The 26,925-nt window shown below is 43.2% G+C and overlaps 1 protein-coding gene across 1 annotated transcript; it reads right to left on the reverse strand.

Moving 5' to 3' along the window:
- RMND5A (required for meiotic nuclear division 5 homolog A) lies at nt 1-26,795 on the reverse strand. The gene is made up of 9 exons (XM_061359751.1): nt 26,414-26,795; nt 21,668-21,810; nt 15,048-15,182; nt 14,782-14,882; nt 9,376-9,542; nt 8,157-8,322; nt 5,429-5,531; nt 3,084-3,238; nt 1-1,761 (listed from the first exon to the last, which is right to left on the reverse strand). Exons 1-9 carry the CDS (start codon nt 26,553-26,555, stop codon nt 1,698-1,700), a joined length of 1,176 nt encoding a protein of 391 aa, XP_061215735.1. The 5' UTR covers nt 26,556-26,795; the 3' UTR covers nt 1-1,697.
- Nucleotides 26,796-26,925: the final 130 nt, after the last annotated feature.

Genomic DNA, 26,925 nt, shown 5'->3' on the forward strand with positions numbered 1-26,925 from the left:
TACATGGAAAATAATCTCCTCACCCGTTTATTGTTGCTTCTACCACTTGGTAACGCGGTTGTTTGGAACCTCGTGTGAATACAACTTCAGTTCTGCAGAAAAATCACACACCTGTATTGGTCTTCCACCCCCCACCCCACCCGACCCCCCCATGTATCAAACACATTTCAAGTTTCAAATCTGTGTGCCTTGACTTGCTCCTTTTAATGTCTCTTTAGGATTGTCCATTGTCACTGATCCGATAGAGTCCGACTCAGTCTCTCACGTCAGGTGACAACCTCATTCAAAAGGTGTAGATTTTCTCATCAAAGACGGTCTTCTCTGTAGTGCATTGTGCTAAGTGCATTCAACCAGTGTGTCAGGGCTCAACCATAAAAGCTCGGGTTGCCTTTTGAACTACACAATACAGAAAGAGAATTTTACATGTAGCTTTGCATGCCACACGGCTGCTCGCCCTACTATAGGACAGTGCAATAGATACAAAGATATGCACACTAGAAAAGATCTAACTGCCATGATCTACGTCTGGGTTATGAGTACAAATTTAGCTAGCCAACAAGATGACAAATCCAGCAGAAAAGGTGGCAATGGCAGTAATATTCTACTACAAAAACAAGGCTAGAAGCAAAGTGTTCTCAAGCTACAGAAAACTTGCTACCTCCTAAGATATGAAGTAGGGCCCAGTTCTGCCAAGTGCAGTCGTGATCAGTAGGTTGCATCAGAACATGCTTCTCCCCCAGTTAACAATGAATACTTGTACAATTTATTTGGTTTTGATAACTGTTTATAAATAGTACACTCTAATGACTAGTAAACTATACAGCAACATGACATTTATAGCCTAATCCTGAATACAAAGTTCAAAGAACATGACTACAAAGGCCAGAGAGCAAATGGCATCGACTAAAAGCATTTCCACTTCAGGGTTTATTGAATGTTCTCTTACACAAACACCTCTCCACCATGAAACCAAAAGGAACAGGCTTTCCTATTCCCTCTCTGCTCCAGTAGTAACTTAACCACACATCACCCTTATAAATTAGTGATGGATTTTACCATGTAGCCCCTGGGGGCTATAGATTTTATATACTTTATATATATGCACATTTACTTTGCATTCTATGTAAAAGTTGAAAAAATGTTTGAAAGGAAAAAGCTCAGAATATATCACAGCTTTGTCAGCCAAAAAAATACAAATTACTTTTAGAACCACTATTGAATTTATCAAAGTTGGCTGGGGTTTTCTGCTGAATTATTTACCTTTAATTATATACACGTTACAGGAAGGAAAACTTTGTCCACAAACATTCCCTAAGGTGACTGTTACCAATAGAATGACAGAATAAAAGCAGGAGGAATAGCCAACACATGGGGGTGGATCAAATTCTGCTTTTAAAAAGTAAAAAGTCACCATATCGTTAAGTACAAAAACCTGCATTGAATGACAACTGCTGGTGTAGTAACTTGATCAGGTATGGAGACCAAGAGTATAGTAAAGCCCTATGGTAATAACATTTCTGTAGCATTTCCACTTGGTATGTATATACTAAATGTTGGCAAAGTTTCTGTAGCATTAGCTTATACAAACACAGGAGTCCTCAGTCTGCTGCATAAAAGGGAACGAGTGTGTCTGAACTCTCCTGAAATGCACCTGAAATCCAGAGTGTCACTTACAAACTGCATAATGAAGCTTCTCTTCAGAAAAATATCTGTTTGGCATCTCCAGGGCTCTGTTCCATAGGACAATAGGGGCATTTTAATCTGGGGACAAAGACAATGTGTTAGAATTGTGGCAGTGGGTGAGAACTAAGCATTAAAGGTATCGAGTTTGCAGTGATGGTCTTTCCTCTTTTTCCCCTGTAGCATGAAACAAATGTACTCTGAAGCTATAAAGCTTTACTTGGCTCCATTAAAAGTCACCTTTAGCTCAGAGAGCCCTTAGCATGCTTTTTCTTCTAATTGCACTTTCTCACCTTTCACCCACACACTCCTGAATTATTGAACACCAAGAAATGAGTCTTCAGCTATTATTTCTACTTCTGGATTCATCTGTTGCATTTTAGGCATTTTTAATAGGCTTGCAGCTTTCACTTTGACTTCCTCAGCATCCACAGTAGTGTTTGTCTAGTCCCCAAAATGCTGTGTGATTTAACAACTCACTTAGACCAGCTCCTGCAGGCTACAGCTGAAGAGGTCAGCCTGGCCTCCCCCTGCTGAGCTCTCCACCGATACAATTCCATCTGCTTACAATATTTCTTCTAGCATTGATCCATTATTCCCCATCTCTAAGTTTGGGCCTTTCACCCCCCTGCCTGAGTTAATACTGTCAGAGCTGTGCTGTCACTGAAGCTGATCAATGAAAGCACCAGGGATGAGTGACTGGAGACAGGAATAATGCAGCAGCAAGTTCAGTGGCTTCAAATGGCTAAAGTCATCCACAAAGGCTTTTTGACAGGGCAAACAATGCAAACATTACTCAACATCTTCATTCACAGCATCACTTATTTGCACACAACTTCTGGCTCTAAATGAAGCTGACAACCTCCACGGAAGCTGCTTGTCTTCAATCCAAATTACCACTGGTTCTTCCTCAAGGAAATCTATATAGATCTCTCCCTCCCATTTCCTGCTTCCCAAAGGCCTGTAGGCACCTCACTGGTATCTAAGAAGGATTATTTCCACAGTGATAACTCAACTACCTCTTCAATTATAAAGCCTTATTTCCCCAGAGGTTTCATTTTATCTTTTAAGGGCTATTTCACACGTTACTAACCTTGCTCCCAAGGAAAACCTGTCTGTGTAAAAGCCTCCATTTTGAGCTTAAGACATCACAATGGTACTTACAACTTGGAAAATGACTGTGCTCATTGCATTCCTTCACAGAACCTCAATTCCTACAACACCAGAGGGTTTATTATGCTTTTTTTCCAGTGCATCAACCTGGCTCATCTAGCTTTTAAGTTATTCTCCCAAGATTAACAATTCCACCAGTGATGGACTCAGTTTTCCCAAAACACAGTATTCCAGCCTTAAGATGTGTCCTTGTCTGTATATGCTGATTGAAATAAAAGAATTGTACTTACTTGCTGCCATTAAACATTTTATTCAAAGCATCTCTTGATATAATATGACCACAGACTAATTTCATAGGCGGGTTATTATCTGTCGTCTGCTGACGAAGAATGGGACAGGCAAATATTGAATGATACCAGCACTTCTTCCCAAGGTCCACTTCAATCTGTGAGGGAAATTAACAGAACAATTTATCTTGGGGAAAACCACATTTCCAGACAATTATCCCTTCAGGACATGGCCCTTACTTAGCAGATTTCACAACTCAGCTGTGAAGGCAGCACAATCCATTGTGTGGATGCCTGACAATTTCCCAGCCAAAAATACACTTCACTGTGAGCTTAACATGGTGATTTCTGTTGCTTCTCCCCATCCCCAATAAAGCAGAGGATTCTGCCAAGAGACAAGTGTGTATTTTAGTGCAGATCTGTGCCCTGGCAGGAAAACCAAACTGATGACCCAGAGCAAGACTTTGTGTGTTTTCCAGCCAGTGATTTCCACAGTGGTTTAGATGACAGATTTCAATTAAGGTGGGGGGAGTAAAAGAGAGAAATCCAAGGATTGATCCTGTTAATGTTACACAGCTTCTTGAAAGACTCTCCCAACACCTACATGTCATGCCAACAATGAAATGTATCCAAACCCCTTATTTGCAGTGCTACCATTGGTACAGCGTAACTCTTGCCATAATAACAAGAGGACAAAGACAAAATGATTTCAGAAAGGGACATCTCACAGCAAATAATGGGTCTGTGACTTCAGGGATTGAGAACTGCAAAAATGACAGCTTCTGTACCTGCAGCTCCTGGCTCTGACCAGTGCTCAGTTCTGACAGGTTTAATCTTCAACAAAATCTAACATAACCTTTTCATACTACTTAATCTATGTCTTTGCACAATGAAAATAAGGCTTCCTGACCCCATTCTGCCTAACAGCAGTACATGCTAGAGACCCCTTATGCTTAGAAAAATGCAAGGAGGCATGTATGTATTATTAACTGATCTGCATCTGACAGCAATCTTCTCCCAAATGCTCCCTAGCTGATCATTCCTGTTTGGAGAGCAGGGCATGAATCTGTCACAACTGGAGGTTATGCTCTCAAGCACTACAGAAAACATCACTGGGAGAAATTCCACACATGCACTTAACACTATAAATGAATCTCTTACAGCTACAATCAAAGAGGCTAACTCAGTTCATGCCCAGTTTGCATGAAATAGGTTTTCTCTCCAAATCAGGAGCAGGCCACTGGAGAGCTTCACACACCTGGTAAGAGCTATAAAGGGAAACTGGGGGTTTGTAACAACTGAACTTCATTTCAACTGATATAAATGAGTTGTGCCGGAAGCATAGTGCACTGGACCCCAGTTCAGCTCCTGTGTCCCCAGATGTAGCACTAATTCTTTCATCTCATCTCCTATCTGCCTGATAAAGGGTCAGTGTAAAGCAACCCGTGGACAGAGCTCAAGGTAGCTAAAGAAGTTAATGGTTCTCAGTGGGATGTATCTCATTTCCAGTTATACAGAAACATCTCACACATCCAGTGTAATGCTAAATGGAAGGTGTTGATCAAAGCTAATCCGATCAAAGACCTTTTTAATGTGCAAGGGGATAACAAGCGAAAGGGGGAGCAAAAAGCAAAACTCAGAGACACAAACCTGACAGATCAACATAATAGAGACAGTAACAAGAAACAACCTTGCTGGACATCAAGAAACTGCAACCAAACCCAGACACACAAGAACACAAACCAAGGGTCTTGGAGGAGAGTGGGGCAGTAGAACTATACTGCAGGAGGAAAGTGCAGGGAAAGGATATTGGGGAGGAATGGTCAGAAAGGGATATAAAGGGGGCTGACAAGGCCATGTCAGCATTTGAGGGCTCATGAATATGCATTTGTTTGTGAATGTGGAATGGTGCACATGTGCTTTCACCAGTGAATTTCAATCTTTACCAGCCAAAGGGGAGGAAGGGATCTTGGCTGTCTATACTTATGTTTTATGCAAGTCCTGTACGTGGGTGCTGCTGAAGGCAGTGCCTTGTCTGTGGCAGCCTGTGCAGCTGGTTGTATCAGTGTCCTTTGTGCGTGTGTGTGGGCACGTGTCTGCCATTCAGGCTCAGCTTAGCTACTGGTTCCAGCTATGAAGGGGAAAACAGCAGCTACATCCATCAGCCTGGGATGGAGACCCCTGGTCTGTACAGCATGAAGCTGGTCTGTACAGCATGAAGCCCCAAGATGCAGAGCTGCTGGAGGTGGTGGCCATGTGTAACATCCCTTAACATCCAGCACAAAAACCTTCTGGAAGCAGCATTCACCATTAGAAACCTGTCCTGGGACAGCTCAGCACCAACTCACCGGTAGTTCATCCTTCTGGTTCCAAACACCAGTGCACTGCCTTTGTTCAATAACTGCCTTGATATTAATTAGAGCTGGTAATGCTACACAACCTGCTGAAAAACTGCAGAGAGAGGAGATGTTAACACATGGTAAATGTCAGGAAACCAGGACTTTTGTATTTCTACTTTAAAGGCTAAATGGAACACAAGAGTGTTGTTGTACTACTACATTCAGTTCTTGTCTGTACTTCTAAGCTACCTTCAAGTATAACAAGCAAGATTTTGGGAGCAGGTTATCAGTTACACTTCATCTTAGACTAGGGTCCACATTCTGGACTGAAAACAAGAGTTAATCCCAGCTTTGAGTCTTATAATGAACTGATTTTAGTGGTGCACTTGGCAGTCCTGAGGTCAAGATTGGACTTGATGCATCTTAAAGGTCTTTTCCAACTCCATAGATTCTATGATTTTCTGTAACACCTACTTTGATTTTGAGCTGTAAAGGAAGACAACATGTTGGCTTATGCAGATACTTGCTCCCAACCATGGAAGAGCACATGCAGCCTAAGAGTTTCAATGTAACCCACACATACACACAACCCATAATCCTTTAATTACATGTAATTACCATGTAAAGAAACGTGTCTTTCCACCTTCCCCTTAAAGCAAGAAAACACATGTAGAAAAAACAGAGGAAGGCAAGTGAAGGAAGGAAACCACAGCCTGTGACAGGAATGGCACTATAAGTGTGTCCCAACAGTTGAGCTGCCCTGGGCTTTACCCACTAACAGCACTAACATACCCATTCACATGATTTTGAAATACTTCACTGTGTTACAAAAGAAAATGACACTGAGTTTCCACAAATTAACACCTTTTGATGGATTTAAGTCTAACAACAGTACTATAAGCCTGGTTTTATTGTCTCCACAAGTCATGACCTTCCTCTCCACTCTGCCCCTCCACGTACTTGGCTTTATGTTTCTGCAGGATCATTCTAGCTAGTTTACTTGTGAGGGATGTGCCTGAAACCTATGGATCTCTTGCCTAATATTAATAGAGATCACATCCCTCACCTTCAACTGGCCATTTTAACCCTTACACTTTGCTTTTTGGTGAGTTCAGGTCTGAGTGTAACCTGTGTTCAGCCTGTGGAAAGCTTAGACAAATGGTATTTGTAGGAATAAAAGCATTATTGCTTTAATGGCTCTGTGTGAACCATGGGTTTCACACAGAAAACACTGGTTGTGGAGCAATGGCTCCAGAAGAGTGTAACAACTCAAGTGAATAGTAAATTCAAATGGTGTCCTGTAGTCTGTCAAGACCCTGAACCACGACCTCCTTAGTATAACAAGAGTTTTCCCACTGAGTCCATGCAGTAAATCAGCCCACGAGGCCTGTGCAGGATTAGATAAATATTGGAGAAACCAATCAGCCTGAAAGAAGCAACCACTGCTCATGTTCTTCTGTTTCACTTCAAGCTGGTTTTATTTCTAAAGGACCTGCAGCACTCAAAAGTCACACCAGCTGAAAGCAGTCTTGTTTATGACAAGAGTATTGGTACCACCTATGCAGTAAATACATTTCAGTGCAATCAATTTCACACACAGAGCAAATGTCCAACATCAGTAACAGGGATTTTCCACTTCACCAAAACTCTCCTGGCCATCTGCACTGAAAACTGTGTTACAGCATCAGTGCAGGAGCAATCCACATGTAAAGCATTGCTGTTTGTTTGGCTGCAACAGGGAAAAGATGAAAGCCAGAAGCCAGAGGCAGAACTCCTATGTGCCTATAAAACCCTCAAATTGAAACCTGTAATGTTTATTGTGGAAAGGCAATCTGATAGAGCTCCCTTTGCTGCTTCTGTTGCGTGACAGAGGTGCACATAGGAGAAGCAGAAGGCTTGACAATTGAAGTGCTTTAAACTAAGCACATAAGTAGTAACAGTAACATGCAAACGGTTACTATAGAATCATAAAAAGCCAAAACAACCCCCCCCCAAAAAAAACAGGAAGAAGCACCAAAGTTTCTGCTAATACCAAATCTAGCCAGAAATGTACATGTAATTTATTTTCTATCTAATACTTGGCTGGTGTATTGGAGGAATTGACATCCGAAAGCTAAAGAGCAGCTAATCTCTTCTCTTCAGAGAAACAAGAAGGAGATTAGGTTGGGGGGTTTATTCCACATTTCCAACTGCCTCCTACGGATCTGCATTTTGTCAGATTAGCTCCCGAGCTTGGAAGCGCCTCTTTCTTCTTCGCAAAGGGGTCTAGCAAACAATATGGGACTTTCAGCAGCTCAAATCACATCACCCTTAAGCACTCTTCTGAAGGGAGAAACAGGTGAAGTAACGTGGGGATTTAAAACCACGATGAACCAATGCTGACAGAACCACAGACATAGTGTTAAGGGTTTTTGCAGTTAAACAGCAGGGACAGTTTTCACACATTTGCTGTGGGAATAACTGGCTGATTGCCACCCTCATCTTTCACACTGATGTCTGATACAGAAGCCAAATTCCATCCACGAATGCTTCCCCTTGAGCTGTGACAGCGCAGGATAAAGCCTAGCACATGGGAACCTCTGATTTCTAATCTGCAGATCTTGCTAGAGCTAAATATAACTACACACTTAATTTAACATGAGACTACTTCTCAGAAGCCATTTCTTTTGTCCTGAACAAGAAATAAGCCAGGGAACACTCTGCACCTCATGTGAAAAGCAAGTGAAAAGCAGCATACCTAACACTGAGAGGTGATTCAACTGAGAGACCCAGAAGAGCACAGGCATCTCTTGTAAAGATGTCACAGATGTCCGCCCACTGGTTGGCATCTAATAGATGAACGTACGGAGAGTTCTCTATTCCTTGCCGCAGGTACACCAGGCTGCCCATCAAAACCTGAATATCTGACAGGGACCAGGAACACTCAGTTAGTTTGTATTACAATTAAAAGCTAGTGGCTACAGTTTCAGCTGTTACATGGAAAACAGGCAGATTGGGAGCAGCCTTCCAGTATCTTCAGGGGGCTTAGAAGGATGCTGGAGAGGGACTCTTCATCAGAGACTGGAGTGATAGGAAAGGAGTGATGGGTTTAAAATGAAATACAGGAAGTTCAGGTTAGATATAAGCAAGAAGTTCGTTACTGTGAGGGTGGTGAGGCACTGGAACAGGCTGCCCAAAGAAGTGAATGCTCCATCCCTGACAGTGTTCAAGGCCAGGCTGGACAGAGCCTTGGGTGACATGGTCTGGTGTGAGGTGTCCCTGCCCATGGCAGAAGGGTGGAACTTAAGGTCTTAAGGTGCTTTCCAACCCAAATCATTCTGTGCTTCTATGATATAAACCAAATCAATAACTGATTCAATATCAATAACATTCTCACCTCTACAAAACACAATTAATGATGTCTACAGCTACAAGAGCTCCAGTTCACTACGGACAGACTGGGGGGGGTTATCTCCCGTCTACATGCACAACATGCTGCTAACCACCTGTTCCAAACAGGTTCGCCTTTATTGTGAAGCTTTGTCACACACAGTACCTAAAAAATTAAGCTTTACTGGATTCAGTTGGAGAGGATTCACTTAACTCCCATATTCCCCAGCTTTCAAGTTTCGTTTCTCTTTGTATTACCCCACGCAGCACAAAATAGCAGATGACTATTCCAAGAACATTTCTGTGCATTTTTAACACTTCACCCTGGCAGCAGGCCTATTCTGGATGTAATGTATGTATTATTTAAAGAGTCACAAACCTTAAATTCAAGCAAATGTGCAGAAAATGCAATTTTCTGCCCTCTTTTAAGAAAAGAAAAAAGCAGGAATTAATTTAAATTGTAAAGATTCAAGTTACACAAGACAAACACAAAATGGAGTAAAACACTTTTGGAACATGATTTATATTTTGCTATGAAGTGCCACATCCAAGTGCTTTAAATCCCCTTAATGTGACCAAAAACTCACCTTTCTGATGATTTAGGGCGAATGGCTGGAAGTTTTTTGCATACTGAAGGGCTTCTCTTTGATTTGCTGTCCCACCCATCAATAAACTAATGAAATACAATCTGTGGAGTTTAAATTCCAATGAACTATTCTGTGCCATGAGCATTTCTCTGTTGGATACGGCCCACCTAGAAGAAAAGAAGAGGTACAATGAGACACGACACAAGAGTAATTGTCAGCCCACAATGTATGAAATCATTACGATTAGCAACCATCTATTTCTGCCAGAGGGGAGACTGAGATGAGCTCTTAGGCAGAAGCTCTTCCCTGTGAGGGTGCTGCGGCTCTGGCACAGGGTGCCCACAGAAGCTGTGGCTGCCCCATCCCTGGCAGTGCTCAAGGCCAGGTTGGACACAGGGGCTTGGAGCAAGCTGCTCTAGTGGAAGGTGTCCCTGCCCATGACAGGGGTTGGAACTGCATGAGCTTTAAGGTTCTTTCCCACCCAAACCATTCTATGATTCAACACTCACTGGCTGGAAGGAAAGACTGAATTAGGCATGATATCAGGTAGAGATACTTAGAATCTGCAGTGTTTGAATTAATACCACTCTGTATCTAGTTACAGATAGTCTTCACCTGCATGTTGAAGAAGCCTGAGCAAGCCTTTTTCAATTTCCTCATTCACCAAACACTTTCCCCAAGCCACTATGTTCCTGTGTACGCATATGTTGCCCTGGAGAGGGAAAGTGTGTCTATGGGGGCTTCAGAACAAACATTAGAACAGGGGACAGGGTAAAAGAAAGGAAAATCAGTTTAAATCTCATACTTTACCCTACTTAAACTTTGCTTTCTGTGTTATTTTCAACTGGGACAATAAAACTATTTCTCACTTTCTGGGTCTCATTCACCATGACAACACTAATATTTGGCTCCCAAATAACATGGAAGAATTCTTAAACACACACCAAGTAAAATGAGCTGGAATTTTCAAAGCATTTCCCTAAAAGTTATTATTTAGATTTTATCCATCCCTTTCTTCGGTGTGTTTTTAAGGGGGTGTGTGTGTGTGTGTGTTTTCTTTTGTTTTCTTAATGCAATTTAATCAGGCCTAAATCAATCCAATCTTTCTCTTAAGAACTAAGTTTCAATGTTCTTCAAGTACATCTGTTTCTCATTAGTGTTCATTAGTTGTACTATTTTCACTGTGGGGACCCCATTAAGCGAAGAGCTTTTCACTTTCTAGCAAGGAAGTGAGGTAATCTCTGTCCCTTAAAAAGAAGGGCTATGCGAGGCTCCTGTTCTGTTCAACCAACACTAAAATTAAGCATTCTTAAGAGTGCTGGGAAACCTTTCAATGTAAGTTAGCCTTGTGCATTAAGATGCAGTGTCAATGAGCAAGTATCTAATTAGTTGTGGTGAAAAGGTCAGGAGTCTGACTCTACTAAAGGCTTTGTCATGACAGCAGTTACCTTTCAGTAGGGAACAATGAAAAGTGTAGCCTTTGAACTAAGAACAAGTCCTCCTAATCTCAAGCAGTTTCAGATGAGCAGCCCCCCCATCAGGAGGGAGGGACACACTCACTAACCATGGGTGGGTTTGTTGTTGTGATCAGTGTCTGCAGCTTAAACTGGAGACAGCAGCAATAAAGCTCATCCCCATCAGAAAACTGGAGTTAGAAAACACAGACCAATAAGAAGTTGAAAGACAAAAAGGCTGCTCTCTATAAACAGTAAGACTAATTCAGAGTCCCATTAACGAGATATTAATCTGTATTGCATCAAACCAGCATCCATCCTCTCCCTGCCAATATTCACAGCCACATGACACGACACTTCATCTTGCTGAGATCAAGTCTATTTTTCTAAATTAGCTTTTAGGCAGAACTGCTGTTTTTAGCTCTTTGAGTGGCAGCACAGATTTGTATCAGAAGCAAACAGCCACAGAAGCAAGGTCTGAGGTGTTGGGTCTAGGATGAGCTGCTCCTATTTCCGACGGAAGGATAGAAAACCAACAAGTGACGTCTAAAACATTCAACCCACATACTCCTTACCACCACTAAATCACTGGTAATCACAACACCCATGTTCCTACCTCCCCTCAAACCAACCCTTCCAGAGCAGTTTCACTTCTGAGACTCAAATACATATGGATTTTTTAAGGTTTACAGTATCCTGTGAGGGTGCTGAGGCGCTGGCACAGGGTGCCCAGAGAAGCTGTGGCTGCCCCATCCCTGGCAGTGTTCAAGGCCAGGTTGGACACAGGGGCTTGGAGCAACCTGCTCCACTGGAAGGGGTCCCTGCCCGTGGCAGGGGTTGGAACTGGATGAGCTTTAAGATCCCTGCTAACACAAACCATTCTCAGATTCAAGCTTCCACATGGGATTTAGTTAGAATGAAATCACAAAGATTAAACTCGGTTTAAACCATATCCCAAAGGTCCCAGCAAATTCCTGGACCTGTGCACATTGCTGTTTTCCAGACACAACAGAAGAAAGTATCTCTTCTTCAGGAGAACACAATCAAAAGCTTTGAACCTGCAAGTCATTCCCACCAAACCTTCACATGGAAACCCACCAGGGCTCAGAAGAGCCAGAATCTGCCCAGGAAGAACCTATGGATTGCCCTCCCCATCATTAAATTACAGTGAAAAATGTCTCTGGAATTTAATGGGATCCTGCAGAGATAAAGAGATTACACAGCTTAGGGTGCAGGGCCAGACTGGGCAACTAGAAGTCGGATATGAACAGTAACTTCTCTCTATTACCACGGGAGGCTTTTGAAAGTCTTTTCACAAAGCCATTAATCTGACACCTCCTTTTAGATGGCAGTGACCAGGAGCCACCCATGTTTGCTTGGTTTCCAACACTGAATTAAGCTGAGCACCAGCAGAGCCAGAGAGACTGGTTATTGTTTTCATCCCAACCTTCTGCATGGCTGAACCCTGCTACACTCCCCTTCCTGGTTCCTAAGCCTGTAATTCATTATCCCTATGTAACACCACTTCGCCACCACCAGCACTAGGCTACCCTAGAATGGGCTGATTTGGGACTGCTTTTATGCACCCTGAAGCTGTATTTACTGATGCCATCTTTAGCCATTTATTAGCTTTCTGCCCTAAGAGCACACTATCAGAGGCCATCCCTCCAGAAGCAGTTTCTATCCCTCCAGAAGCAGCTTCTATCCCTCTTCCTGAATGCCAAATCTGCTGTGAAACAGGAAGAGAATACAAGCATCAGCAGTTCTGTGGAATAACCAGGCATTTAACACATCAGTTACTACCTAAACTGTATAGTTTTGTCACACTTTGGTCCTCCTTACTAACAACCATGGGTTTTACATAAGCATCACTATAATTTTACATAATTACACAATTTTACATAAGCATCAGTATATGCCCAGAACAGCTGTGGCTGCTCCATCCCTGGCAGTGTTCAAGGCCAGGTTGGACGGGGTTTGGAGCAAGCTGCTCTAGTGGAAGGTGTCCCTGCCCATGGCAGGGGGTTGGAACTGGATGAGCTTTAAGGTCCCTTCCAACCAAAACCATTCTGTCAGTCTATGATTCTATAAATAAGGACCCTCTGTGCCCAGCAGCAAGCAAAGGGAAGCAGCTTCAGAACTCAGGAGTTCAAACACAATAAACATTAGAAACAGAAATGAGATGGGATGGGGAAAGGAGCACAGCATACACACTGGGCTGACAATACACCCTATTCTCTGCCTGTTCAGCTGTCTTTGGAATAAGAGTTCCATTGAAGAAGGACAGTGCCTTCTCCTTCATTTAAAAGCATTTAACACGTTGCAGGAACCACAAGACACAACTAAGTAGCAACAAGTGAGGCATAAGGCCTGGCAAACTGGTGCTAAGTGAATTTAGTGACTTCAAGTGAATGTCCCTAACAGCAAGTTACTGTTCCTCAGAGGACCCTTCACAACAGCTATGTTATTACTTAAACCACAAGAACTACATGGTGTAGCTGACAGTAAATCCTGTTTCAGCTCTAACACCAGGCACTGCAGTGTTGCTTCCCTTCAATCAGCTAATTCAACAGCAATCAACCACCTGAGCTTGTAACTATATCCCAAGACCAACTATTTAGGTCAAGCTTTGCATGACCCAGAGGCATAATCCAGGATTTAGTTTATGAACACCATGGTTTGAACATCAGAGTATCTCTGCACTTGGTTTAGATACCAGTAAGATCTGAACTGACATACCTGTGTTGGTTCAAATTAAAAGGGAAAATAAAGTATTTGTTAATGTGAAGATGTGCTTAACTGAATAATGGAACACGGGATCTTATGAATTTGAATTAATGCTCTGGAATGAAACACAGATTATGAATTTGCTTTGGTTTCTTTGTTTCTCTTTTTAAAGGTCACTTCAGACTTGGTTTGGTTTAGGGGTTTTCTGCCTTGTTTTGGGTTTTCATGTTGGTTTTGGGTTTTTCCTTACTTCCAAGACCAACCCAAGCTTACCAAAGCTCTCACAAGATGGAAAAAAACAACCAACCAACCAGCTGAGGGCTTATTTGGGTTTTTCTTACTTTCAAAATAAAAGCAATTCTGGAATGATGCTGCACAGTTATGTATCCACTGCTATAAATCCTCAAATAGTAGTCCATGAGACATTTCACCACCTTTCCCTCCTTACTGTCGCTTTCTGCACCAGCTTACATTTCTAATGACTGTAAAGTCTACTAAGATTAATACCTGGTCTAAGGTTGCTCAGATACTCCCAGATTTGGTGTTCAACTCAGAGTTCAGCATTACCCACTGACTTGCATTAACTGAACTGTTTTGTTCAGAAGAAACCTCACTAACAGATCCCTCCATCAGTCCAGGCTCCCAGCAACAGCTCACAGCTCACCCAGTGTTCATCAGCACCAACCTGGCAGCAGCAGCCTGCAAAGTACACCCCTGTCCTTTCATTCCCTCTTCCCACCCTGTGGTCCTTTATCTGGAAAGGGAGAGTGACTTGAGGAAAAGTGAGAACTTTGATCCTGAGTCAAGCTGTGCTCACCCCAAAGTGAAACCACAAAGACTTGGTGGTACCCAACACCTTTACTAAGCCCTGATACCCTTCATAACTGGACCTTTTAATATAAGGCTCACTCAATATAAGGCTGAGTACCATCATGGCAGATAACTGTTCCTCCAAGTCATGTGTCCTCCTGAAACCTTAAAACATCATCAGAAATGATTCAAGATAATCTTTAATCTAAGAAAGACATCCTTAGTTAAGCACTGCCTATGGGGAGGGACAAAGAGGGGACAAAGGAAGGAAAGGGTTTACTCAGTAACTGGACCATTCAAAAGATAAACAGGGACACATCAAAATACACTAAAAGACAGTGTTTAAAGTGAAACACTAAGGATTTGTTAAAGCATTTGAGAAAAAGGGAGAAAATCAAGATCTGAGTAGACTCACTCTAGTGCAGGTCTCAAAACTCTGACTTTTAATGCTTCCAATATTCGATTTAACTCCACAAATGGTTCTTTTTGGCTTTGATCTATTGATAGACCAGATTCCTGAAAAAACAGAGGCAGTTTTTAGTTACACCACAGAACCCAGTGGGATTAAAATGCCGTTTTCCTAACAGTTTAAATATTCACCTGGAACATTCAAATAAGGACACTAAGACAAAGCATAGTTTTCCAGGGTTGATAACATCCAGTATCTACACTGATGGTTACCTGACAAAGCTCCTCTGCTACATCCAACATCCCCTGCCTGAAGAAGTGCTCCACCATCACCTCGTTGAGGATCCGCTGGCTGTCAGCCTGCCAGCACCCATCTATCCCCACGCTGCTGATGTCGGAGTCAAAGTTCTGAAACACACAAATCAACAGTTAATGAGCTGGAACAAATCACCCCAGGGAATTCTTCGTTCATTATGCAGAACACGAATGTCTCCACCCTGGTGCTTTCTCTGTCTTTTACTCAGTTAGCCCTTGATTCCCTCCTGTTCAAAGTGAATCCTATCAGCTGCTTCACTATCTTCTGTATACAGAAGAAGAAATCCTTTGGTTTGCTCGTTTCAAGTCTGTCTCTTATTCACTATAAGGAATTACACTGACAAAGTACAAGTGTAGCAAATTAGAAATGTAGTTAATTAAGAAAGGGGTTTCCAGGCTATGATGCATTTTTTAAGGAAGTATCTGCAGAAAAAGGCTTTTTCCATATGGGAAAACTGAAAATGCAGAGGGAACAGAAAACAAAATCGCCTACACTGGAATGGAAATAGCGCTATCAATGTATCACTGTCACTACAGTGCACCAAATTAGAAGGAGAAGCTTTAACTCAAGACTTCTTTTACATAGCTGGGTTGGGGGGGTAGGCAACGCTGGCAAAGGAAAATGTCACTTCTCCCCACCCCCAAACAACAATGACATTCAAGTCTCTGAAGACCTCAGCATCCAAGCAACGGGATGAGCTTTGAAGATCTGAGAGATTTTAGCAGATCTAACCCCAGTGATCCTACTGGCATGTATTTTTAGGCCAGTGGCCTATGGACATATTCCAGGAATAGGTAAAAATATTGTCACAGTGACTACAGTAACACTTGGCACTGCTTTGGCACTGTGCCTCTTGGCAGCAGGAGAGCAACACTTACCCTAATGCAAGATACGAACCAGGATTTAAACTGCCAACACGTTTTATGGTAGGGGCAGGCAGGTTAATTTGAATGGAAAACTTCACTCATTGCCTAAAACAAATCTCTTGTAAAAGAAATATTGTGTAGAAGTCAGTGTGTCACTTGCTGCTTGATCTGATGACTGTGGCTCTCTTCCAAGAGGGAACTTCAGAAATCAGAAGTTGAGTACAACAGCAGTGCTTCAGCAATGTGAGAACTGACAGTCCTGCCCAGTGCAGGAACACCGACCCAGCACAAACACCTCCTCCTGCCAAAGCCCACAGAGCAAACACAACAAAGCTGGTACCAGCTACCTTCCTCCTCAGCTTCACATAGCACCTTCCTTCTATTTGCCACCTTCATGGGCCACCTTCACATCCACTTTGATGCTGCTCTGTGGCATCATGACAAAGGGGCATCATCCTGCACACGTGGCTTCAAAAGCACCACTCCCTTCAGGTCAAACTGTCAGTAAAACAGCAACTTCAGGCTAGCAAATTGTGTCTTTATCTTTCAGAGATGGTGGAGCAAGATAAGCACTTAGGCTACTGCCATTGACTCAGGTCTCACATTTAACATCTTCGCTTGGGTGTTTTAACTTGTCATGCTGTTCAGCTTTAAGCTGTATCTTGAAGAAACTTAAGCACCTTGATGACCAAAAAACACTGCTCTTATTTGTGCCAACCCTTTGAAGCCCTTAAGGTTTGCCACCATTGCTGATTTTGGTATCACTGTCCAAACACCACTATCAGGTAACATAAATCCACTGACAATGCATTAAAGAACTAGCAGAGGCAGTATTAACAACACATGAAGTTGCTTTTATTACTTCAGTTCCTGGTGAGGATCATCAGTAATCTAAAAACAATCGACCTTTAAGTCATTGTTAATGCAACTTAAAGTCCTAGCTAACATAATCTGTAAGAAGAAACTGCATTCTTCTGGGTAGTTACCAACCATCAGAGCTGAACCTACACCTTAACCATCTTCACATCCTTCTCACTACCTGGGGGCAGAGGTGGCAGAGCCACTTACTTCAGTTCCTTCACAAACCCCACATTTTGTTCTGAAACAACAAACCTCTGAGCCTTGAGAACCTTTTCCAAACCCCATCATAAATGACAATCATAGAATAGTTAGGGTTGGAAAGGACCTTAAGATCATTCAGTTCCAACCCCCTGCCATGGGCAGGGACAAATTAGACCTTTTAAGTCCCATTATGGGTGGTAACAGTGAGCCATATCAACCCAGGTGTGCTGTAGATTCAGGTCACACCATACAACCTGGAGACCTCAGTTCTTCACGCTCAGCCATTCTCTGATCAACCCAGTCTTGATCAGGTTCTCATTTCAGTAACTTCTTATGATTTTAACCATTTCTGAGGTCCTTACTATATGAGATTCTACAGCTCTCCCTCCTCTGGGTCCTGGGAAGCTTCAAGAGCTGACTGCTCATATTACAATGACTGTCACATGTCAGAACAAATTACTGCTTGCTTTTAGCTTACATATTTCATAACTGTCACGCACACATGATAAGCTGGTGACTACACAGCTCTCAGTTTTGTTTTCTAAATGCTAACAGTATGCTAACTGACAGCACGTGGGGTTTAATAAGATAGCAAAAGTTGAAATAAATTCCCTAAGTTGCAAACTCCACAAAGGTTATTTTGTGCCTTTTTTGGTGTGGTTTTAAGCTTAGTAGAGTGTCAGTTGATATTCCCAAAAAACAAAGCTTTCTTTCAGAGCCTAGGGCTAAAATGTAAAACATTATGTGCTACATACACTACTGATACAATTGAAAGCACATGAGTAAACTGCTAGGATATGAGAAGGAATTCAGCATGCACACACACACAGGATGGATCATTTTAATCAACATCCAACCTTCCATGTTATTAGTGACACAGAAACATAAAATGGTTTGGGTTGGAAAGGACCTTAAGATCATCCAGTTCCAACCTCCTGCCATGAGCAGGGACCCCTCACACCAGACCTTGTCGCCCAAGGCTCTGTCCAACCTGGCTTGAACACTGCTAGGGATGGAGCATTTATCACTTCTTTGGGCAACCCATTCCAGTGCCTCACCACCCTCACAGTAAAGAACTTCCTTAGCTCTAACCTGAACTTCCCCCATTTACGTTTAAACCCATTCCCCCTTGTCCTATCACTCCAGTCCCTAATGAAGAGTCCCTCCCCAGCATCCCTATAGGCCCCCTTCAGATACTGGAAGCTGCTATGAGGTCTCCACGCAGCCTTCTCTTCTCCAGGCTGAACAAACAGCCCCAGCTTTCTCAGCCTGTCTTCATACAGGAGGAGCTGCAGCCGCTGACCATCCTCATGGCCTCCTCAACAGCACATGAAGAAGGATGATGATTAATTCCTCGGTTTCCCAATTTTTTTGTGCATTCCTCCCTTCTTCTGAATTCTGACCCAAAATACAACTAAAACACATTTGTTCACCTTCTCTGTTCAATTTGTTTGCTCCCAAGATAAAGCTCAGCTTGCAAAGACTTTATTTACTAACCCATTATTCACAGCAACACAATTAAATGATGTTTAGTAAAGGCTTTTAGTTTATTTGTACACAGGTTTTTACATTAAACAAATGCTACATTGGGTAAAAGTTTGGTTTCCCAAAACAAAACTGGATTAAAGTGGTGGCCTTTTAAAAACAGGTTTAAGGTTCAGGGATAAAGAAGAGCTATCATTTACTCCAATTTCCTCAATGAAAGTATTTAAGCACTACTCAGGTTGCTGCTAGAGGGAAAATGTTTAGTAGCCCCATCAAACACGAATTCAAATCATTCCAGAAGAGTGATTGATTTACAGGGAGACTGATGAGTGAGCTACCTGATAGCAACCTGCTGAACAAGTGACGTGATGAGTTCTGGAAGCAGAGGGAATGCTACTACAATAAAGGAAAAACTGGATGTAAACATTTCCTTTCAAAGGATAAAATGCTCTTTGGAAGAAAGGGTAACCCTTCATGGAGCAGAAGCACGGAATCCAACTAATATGAAAGAAAAAGGTCTAGTTTATTAGGTAAGTTTTTCAGGAACTGGTAACTTAAAAGCAACACACAAAGTTTGGGCATTTCAGACTTTAACATGGTTCATACTCGATGCCAAATTTGAGCTTCATTTTTCAAACACTCAGGAGCTTCTGTCCTCAGAGTGAACTCTGCAGGCAGACAAATCTAGGTCCCATCTAAGTACATAAGCAAAAACTATACTAGCTTAGAAACCAACCAGGCTAAGCTTTAGATATAGGTATAACCCTGCCTTAACGCTGCCTTAATAAATAGAGCAAGTTCTTTTGAAATCCAGGCTTGTTAAGCAGGAAGTCTGTGGATTCTACATGTAACAACAGCTGTCACTTGGATGTGTGACATAAGATTGGTACCAATATTAACACATTTCCCAATCTCAACCAGGCAATAAAGTAAGGAGTGTGCCTGAGCATAAGAAGGCCATAAGCAGTGTTCCAGAGATGTCAATCTGCCTATAAAATAAATGAGGGTTTACATGTGAGAGAATGAAATCTTCTGCATCACCAACAGGCATTTTATTCAGGAAGCAGTAGGATTTTGCCCAGAACGTATTGACAATCAATTCGCTACATCAATTGCACTTAACTACTTCTATTGGTTTAAGCTGAAGTATATTATGGTGAAAGGAATGGGGAGAGAGTGATTTCAAAAAACACTTGGCTGGCAGGTTTCAAGCACATTTTCCAGCAGCACAGGCAAATCACGTGAAGTACATATGGAACATCCCCCTGTCCAGGGAAGCATTAAATTCCACCTGGATTTAAGCGTTACACACATTCACCTGACAAACAAGCCAAGACTCCATTTTAAAGTAGTTTCTTTAAGGTACTGCAGTCAGGGAAAACTCATAAAATTCATATTACCTGCATTAAGTTCCCACTGCTTGCCGGGTTTGGGATGTAAACACCACTGACACCCAGCAAGACTGCAGATCCGGAGGAATGAGCACAAGGAATACAGCAAGCTGAGCTTGGTTTTTAACACCTCCCTGGAACAGCCCTTCTGACCCTCAACAGCCAGGGAGCAGACTGTTGGTTGGTATCCTTCCTGTTTTACAAAACCACATGCTTGCCATTTTAACAATGCTTTCACTTACAATTGTCCTTTTCCAAATAAAAAAGGTAGATAAAACAGCAGAGAGAAGCAACAGTGGAAAAACTACACACATGAGAAGTAGAACAGCTATTTGGACATTAGACTTGAGCCTAAAGCTTAAGCTTGCAAGTGCAATTTTCATGGGTTTCTAAGAAACACTAGCACCCATTTCCATTGAATATTCACACCCTCTATATATGACCTACGGCTGTTCTACCTCTGCGTATTTAAATGAGAAAGGTATAGCCAAACCTGAAAGTACAAAGTCCACTTGCTAGAGCAGAATAGGAAAGATTCAAAGTTAGGACAAGATTACACAGACTTCTTTCAGGCTTCAAGTCAGTAATAAGGATGGAATTGTACTCTAGTTAATTGGTTTAGATACAGCAGCAAGGATTAGAGACAGATGCATCCTTAAGCTCTGGATACCAGTGACGTTTGGATTAAAGCTGTTAGTAGAAGGTTTGAGATCTCCATGATGATCTGTCGTAGATATAAGCAAAAATACAACAGTTGCACAGACATACTGCCCAACAATGCAGCATTACGTGCTCTGTGTCTTCACCGTACATCACACTTTGTTTTACCATCACCGTTAAATGATGTTTTAACAGATTATCATTACTAACAAACTTTAAATGAGATTCCCAAAGGATAACTATTCTTTAATGCTGCAAGCATTTTTGTCTAGATGAACAGACTCATCTACTAGTGTCTTCCTTAGTATGATCATAAGGTGCCCCTCAAACCAAATGTTTAGATCCTATCAACATCAGCGTGTTCTGATATAAAACTATCCCAAAAAAGCAAGTACAAGACTCCTTGCACACAGAACAACTTCCACATAGATGGAAAAAAGCATGGCATGAAAGCATACATCTAGCACCACAAAAAAACCCACCAAGTTTTGGTATAATTTCTAAGAATTGTAAATATCTACCTACAGAAATATATTCAGATTCCAGTTATTCTTGAACCTGGAATTCATGTATCTCATATGTGAAGCTTCAAAGATAAGCTCCCCTACCTTATTATTTGTTATGGCATAAACACAGATACTATGAGAAGTTGAATCTACTCTCCTCACATTAAGAGCACTGTGTGTTAGAAAATTAAGCCCTAAGAACACAGCCAAAACAAGTACAAAACATCTTAAATCTTGTTTTGTACTGCCTTCTAGAACAAACTGCCACCTTTGAGTTATTTGCTAGTGACAAGTAACTAGAAATGTGATATATATTAAAACTCAGTATTTCTGATTGAGACAGATATTGAAGAAAATATTTTGCTAAAGTCATAGAACATATACCAAGTCTAGTAATAGCTATAGGGAATGATCTCTTAGAAATCAAGAGACTCGAGGTGCCCCAGAAAGAACACTCTGCATGCAATGAGTTCTGGAAGCATGTACTGTACCCCACTGCCCTGCCCCAGGCACCTGACAGGAAGATTTAATTAAGATTCATTGTAGTACAAATCCAAATTTTGCATAGAATACAGGCAATAATACAACCAAACCACACTATAAATACCTTATCTATGGCTTTTCCAACTCGCGATACGCTGCTGTGAATGTCTTTATGATCGGAGGCCAGTTTCTGAACTGTGTCTTTTATTCTTTTACAACACTGGGTCATAACAAGTGAAATTGTCCCCGACAAGTCTCCATCTTGATCTAGACAAAAGAGAGGAAAATTAGTGGCTTTGTTATAAATAAATGATAACCTTAAATCTCTTCATATGCAACAATACATAAAGACAAGAAACAGTATTAAAAGGAAGAAATGCAATCGAGGGAAATGAAATCTAGGGAGTACTTGTAATGCAAGATGGGTTTAAATGAGGGAGGATACACCTGTGGAATTAGGAACCCAGTCACAATAACAGTGAACAAGAGCAACAGCTTAAAAGATTAACGTAAAGTTCTCATGTGTCTCAGCCACAGCAGATTAACAAACACATCTCAAAGAAACACTCCAACCCACCAAGCCCAGAGGATGTAATGGGAAGCTACTGAACCTACTACAGGGTCAGTTTTCTTTTAGACACTTACCTCAAGATACAGCCTGTTTAACCTCCAGGTGGAAGCAAAATTTGGACCAGTGAGGGCCCAGTGCACTCCTTCCCTGCAAGCTGCTCACTTTTATCAGGCTCTGCCTGACACAGGGTGCCCAGAGAAGCTGTGGCTGCCCCATCCCTGGCAGTGTTCAAGGCCAGGTTGGAGTGGGCTTGGAGCAACCTGCTCTAGTGGAAGGTGTCCCTGCCCATGGCAGGGGGTTGGAACTGGGTGAGCTTTAAGGTCCCTTCAAACCCAAACCATTCCATGATTCTATGGAACTTTTGCTTCCTGGCTTTTGGAAACAGCTCTAAACAGCCAACCAGTCTCCAATTCCCCTCAAGGGACAAGAAGCAGCACATAAAGGACCTGCCTGTGAACATCAGACCTACTCGTCTTGTAACAAGATTTATTCTCTAGAAACTGAGACATTTTTAAGCTGTGGTCCAACCAACAGGGACAATGGTGGATGACTCATTCTGCAGACAAAATGATACATACAAAAGGTCTGCATGCCCCTGACCACACCACCACACTGAACAGTTTATATCCTTCATGCCTCAATTCAAACATCACTCAATAGTTTTAATCAGAGAATAAAATACACTTTCTTGTGCTTTACTCCAGAGTCCTTTCTTCCAGCTTTTGATTTCAAAATCCACGGAGAATCTCTTTTCCAGTCTTACCTTCCTCAAAGTTCATTCTACATGAAGAATTTTCCCTGTAGGGACACAGACTTTGCAGCCTGCAAAGGGAAGGCTCATTTATGTGGGAGAGCAGCCCAGAAACACTTCCCTAACATTCCGGATCCAAACCCTTCATGTGAAAAAATAAAATCCCCAGAATATCTCTTTAGAAGGAAGATTTTAAAAGCAACCACATTTTCCATGAAGTCTGTTCCTGTCTCATGCTGTATTTTAACATGCCTTTGGTTTCAGCAGCACATTAAGAGTCCAGTTTCTGGTACTATGTGGAAAGCAAAGCACCGGTGCACCCAACTGCTGCTGCAGGACCGGGAAACCAGGAACAGAAACAAACACAGCTTATACTTAACAATACGCCCCAGAGAGCAAAGAAAGAAGTTGTAATCACAGGGGAAAGTAATAACTGACCAGCCACTTATTCTATGTATCTTCCTTCATGCATCCCAACCCTCAATCCTGTTGCTAGCAACAGCAAAACTACCTCACTGCAAAGCAAATAGCTCCTGCTCAGCCCCACAGCTGAGGAAGCTTTAACAGCACTTTGCAACCGCCATAGCTTTTAAGAAATACTACACAATAAAAGGCTTTAACTCTTTCTCCCTCCAGTCCCATGAAGCTACTGATCACCTTACAGGCAAACAACTAATGGGGCTCGGTATTCTTCCTAGTGGATAAATGAGGAGTAATAGCTTCGAAACAGTCTCTTCACATTCACCAACTTGACTCTCTACGTCCCGAACTAAAAACGTAAGATTCACTCAACTATCCCACCAAGTTCACCTCCTCAATTTATTTCAGGAATGATCATTATTTCTCAGTTGCTCTTTAATTTTTATGATACATATTTCAAATCACGTGAAGGAGCCTGAATAAGTGCCACATGACTCCTGCCAAGAGAAAATGATCAGTCAGAGATTACACAACATGCAGAATGGAAATACTCCTTCCCCAGTAAACAGAGACGTTCACATACACTCTCTTAACAGCCTTTTTCTTTTTGCAAGAAAAGCCATTAAGCAAAAACCCAAACAACTGACATGCAGGACTGTTTTCACCCCAAGCAAGTACATGAATTACTGGGCCCCAACACTTACTGTCGTAAGAAAGCAAGCACAGTAAAGCAAGGAAATATCCACACAGGGAAAGCCACCAGAGCTGTTACAGAAAAGGTTTCCCCTCTGCACCCACCTCAGCTTTAGTTAAACCACGAGCTACTGCTAATAAATCAGCAGAAGAAAGCCTGCAGATCACCCTCCTGGTAGTTCAGTGCACACAGAACACTAGAGCCTGAGAGCATCCCTCTGTATCATCTACATACAGGCAGAATTAAAGTGTGTGTGTATATATATATATATACACACACATAAAAGTGAGCAGACACCAGGCACAGTGTAGAGCCCAAAGCCAAGTTTACTCAGCCAGACACATTTATACCATCCAAGAATACACAACTCCTGCCTTGGCTCCTCCAGGAGGCAAGATCTGTTAAGGGAAGAGAGAACAAAAGCAACCTTTGTCTTCCTATTCACAGGCCTTCACATGGGCCTGTTCTGTACTTGGGCTTTAACATGAAACCAACTCAGGACATTTATTTAAGTGACTCCATGAGTGAGGAAAAGAAAATCAATTTAGAGGTTGAAGCAGCTTCTAAGTTTCTTCTTCCCCATCCACTTCTTTTTTATATCCAATGCCTATTTCAGATCTTTTCCTACATCTCTGCCCTCCCATCTTGTCGCACAGCATTAATGTCTTCTTCAGCACTGAGGGTTTTCTCCCCCCCCAAACGATAGGCACAAGCTTATAGCCTGAATTACAGAGCTCCATTTTTAGATGCCTGGCTGCTTCCACTTCCATCAAGTTTCAAACATACTCAGGATACAGTGTATAAAAGCTAAAAAATCCCTGTTCTTATTAGGAAGTTTAAGTGCCATGTTAAAGAAACACAGTAAGAATTTTGCCACCTATGAAGGCAGCTTACCCTCAGATGCCAAAACTGAACAGAGCCCACAGATGTCTGAGGGTGCACTAATAACATATTGGGCCCATTCTGGAGTACTTACTAAAAGAAAGCTCAGTCTAGCATGTGTTCTGCTGGGGCAGCATCACCACTTCTTTGGGAAGTGCTAAGTATGCCCAGGGCTCTCACAGGACAGTCCCAAGCACTGTTAATCCAAGCCTGGATGGAAAACCCAGAGAGGACTCTGAGGGAATGGCACACTAGAAGCTGTTAATGTTATTACAAAGGGAGTAAAAGCTCCGGAACTGCAACAGGATTCTCACAGACAAAGCTTTAGTGTCAGAGTCTACAAAGGTCAGTACAAGCGTGAGGGCCACACCACGCAGCATCTCAGTGTGTGAAAACACACATTTTATCAACTGGCCTTAACGCACAAGCCCAAACCATTTCAAAGGGTTGGACTGGAGGATCTCCAGAGGTCCCTTCCAACCCTAAGGATTCTGTGAGCAGCACAAAACACTTGGAAACACAGTTCAAAGCAATCCCAAAAGGACTAAATATCCCAAACAAATGCCTCAGAACCGGAGTTTGATGTCTGCTCCCTATGGACATTGCCGTGTACAAACACCAGCTCTAATACACTCATGTTTGTGTTCCTGAATACACTTGTGAGTGAGCTTTGCACCTGTCCTTGTGCAGGACTACATTAAACACATTTTCACCTAAACACCACAAAAGAGCAGGCAAACGGCACAGTCTGCTCCCAACTTTGGGCTCAGGAGCTCCTATTTTTAATCCCTGAGCCATCCCTCGCTTCCTGCACGGCCCTGGGTCAATCTCTCCAGCTGTCTCAGCCTGCCCTCCCACCCCATCAGTACACACCGCACCGCCTCCACCTTGCGCAAGGTTTAAATGGTTCATGTTCAGAGAGCGCTTTGGCCACCTCGCCCGCCTGCGCAAGAGCTCGGCATCAGCTGTAAGACACAGAGGAGGCTCGGGAGGCCGTGTTTACTTCTTGCTGAAGAGCGGCTTTACCCTACACGCTTCAACCCGAGCCACATCAAAACAACTCAGGGACGTCGGAGGGGAAATAAGTTAAATAAGAAGGGGAGAGAGGAAAGCAGGGCAGCCCTGCTGCCTGCTTCCCTTGGGAATGACTAACACCTTGGTAACTCAACATAAAGGCACAGAAGGTACGAACAGGCTGACCTGGGTCGGGCCGTACCTGCTGATAAGGAACAAACCCTACTCTTCAGAAGAAAAGGCCCAGGAGTGCCGATACGTGCTCCTACCTTTAACTCTTCCCTTTCAGAACGGCACACACAGCTCCGAGTCCACCGAGGTCACATCCCCATAGCACAGAGACCTTCCCCGCTCCCCATAACCGGGGCAGGAACCCCCAGAAGCGGGAGAGCGCTGTTCAGCCCAAAGGCCGAAGGAAAGGGGGGGGGGGGGGTGTCCCAGCCCACAAAGGCCCCAAGTTTTGGGCCTCTGAACCCCGGAGGAAGGGAAGGGGCAGTGGGGGACGGGATGCGGACAGGATGGGGGTGTCTCCACGTACTCTCCGTCTGAAGGATCTCCCGCCGCAGCCCTCCCGCGTACTGGATGAGCTCTTCCAGGCTGCGCTCGCAGAGCTGCCCGTAACCAGAGAACTTCTGCAGCACCTTCTCCAGCTCCCGCTCCACCGTCACGCACTGGTCCATAGCGGCCGGCACGGGGCCGCGCTTCTCCTCCACTTCCTCCTCCTCTTCTTCCTCCGCCGCCGCCACCGGGCCCCCCTCACCGCCCTCCGCCAGCACCGTCCCGCCGGCGCGGCCCAGCTCGGCCCGGCCCCGCTCCCAACTTCCCCGTCCACCCCAAGCGGCGGCAGTTGTGCGCAGGCAGCGCCGCGGACGGACGGGGACCTCAGCGCCGCTTCACTCAGGCAGCGCCTAGGCCACCTTCACCGGGGTTTTCGTCACAGCCGCGGTGGGCGGTGCTGCGGATAGGCTCAGCCTGCCGCGGAACCGGGGCCGGGCTACGGGTACCGATGCAGCGCGGAGAGGTCCCGGGAGGGGCGGGGTTGGGCTACGC

Source organism: Neopsephotus bourkii, unplaced genomic scaffold, assembly GCF_033783945.1.
Source record: "Neopsephotus bourkii isolate Nb327-2 ecotype Australia unplaced genomic scaffold, CSIRO-AGI_Nbou_v1 NB_994, whole genome shotgun sequence".
NCBI classification, from domain to species: domain Eukaryota; kingdom Metazoa; phylum Chordata; class Aves; order Psittaciformes; family Psittacidae; genus Neopsephotus; species Neopsephotus bourkii.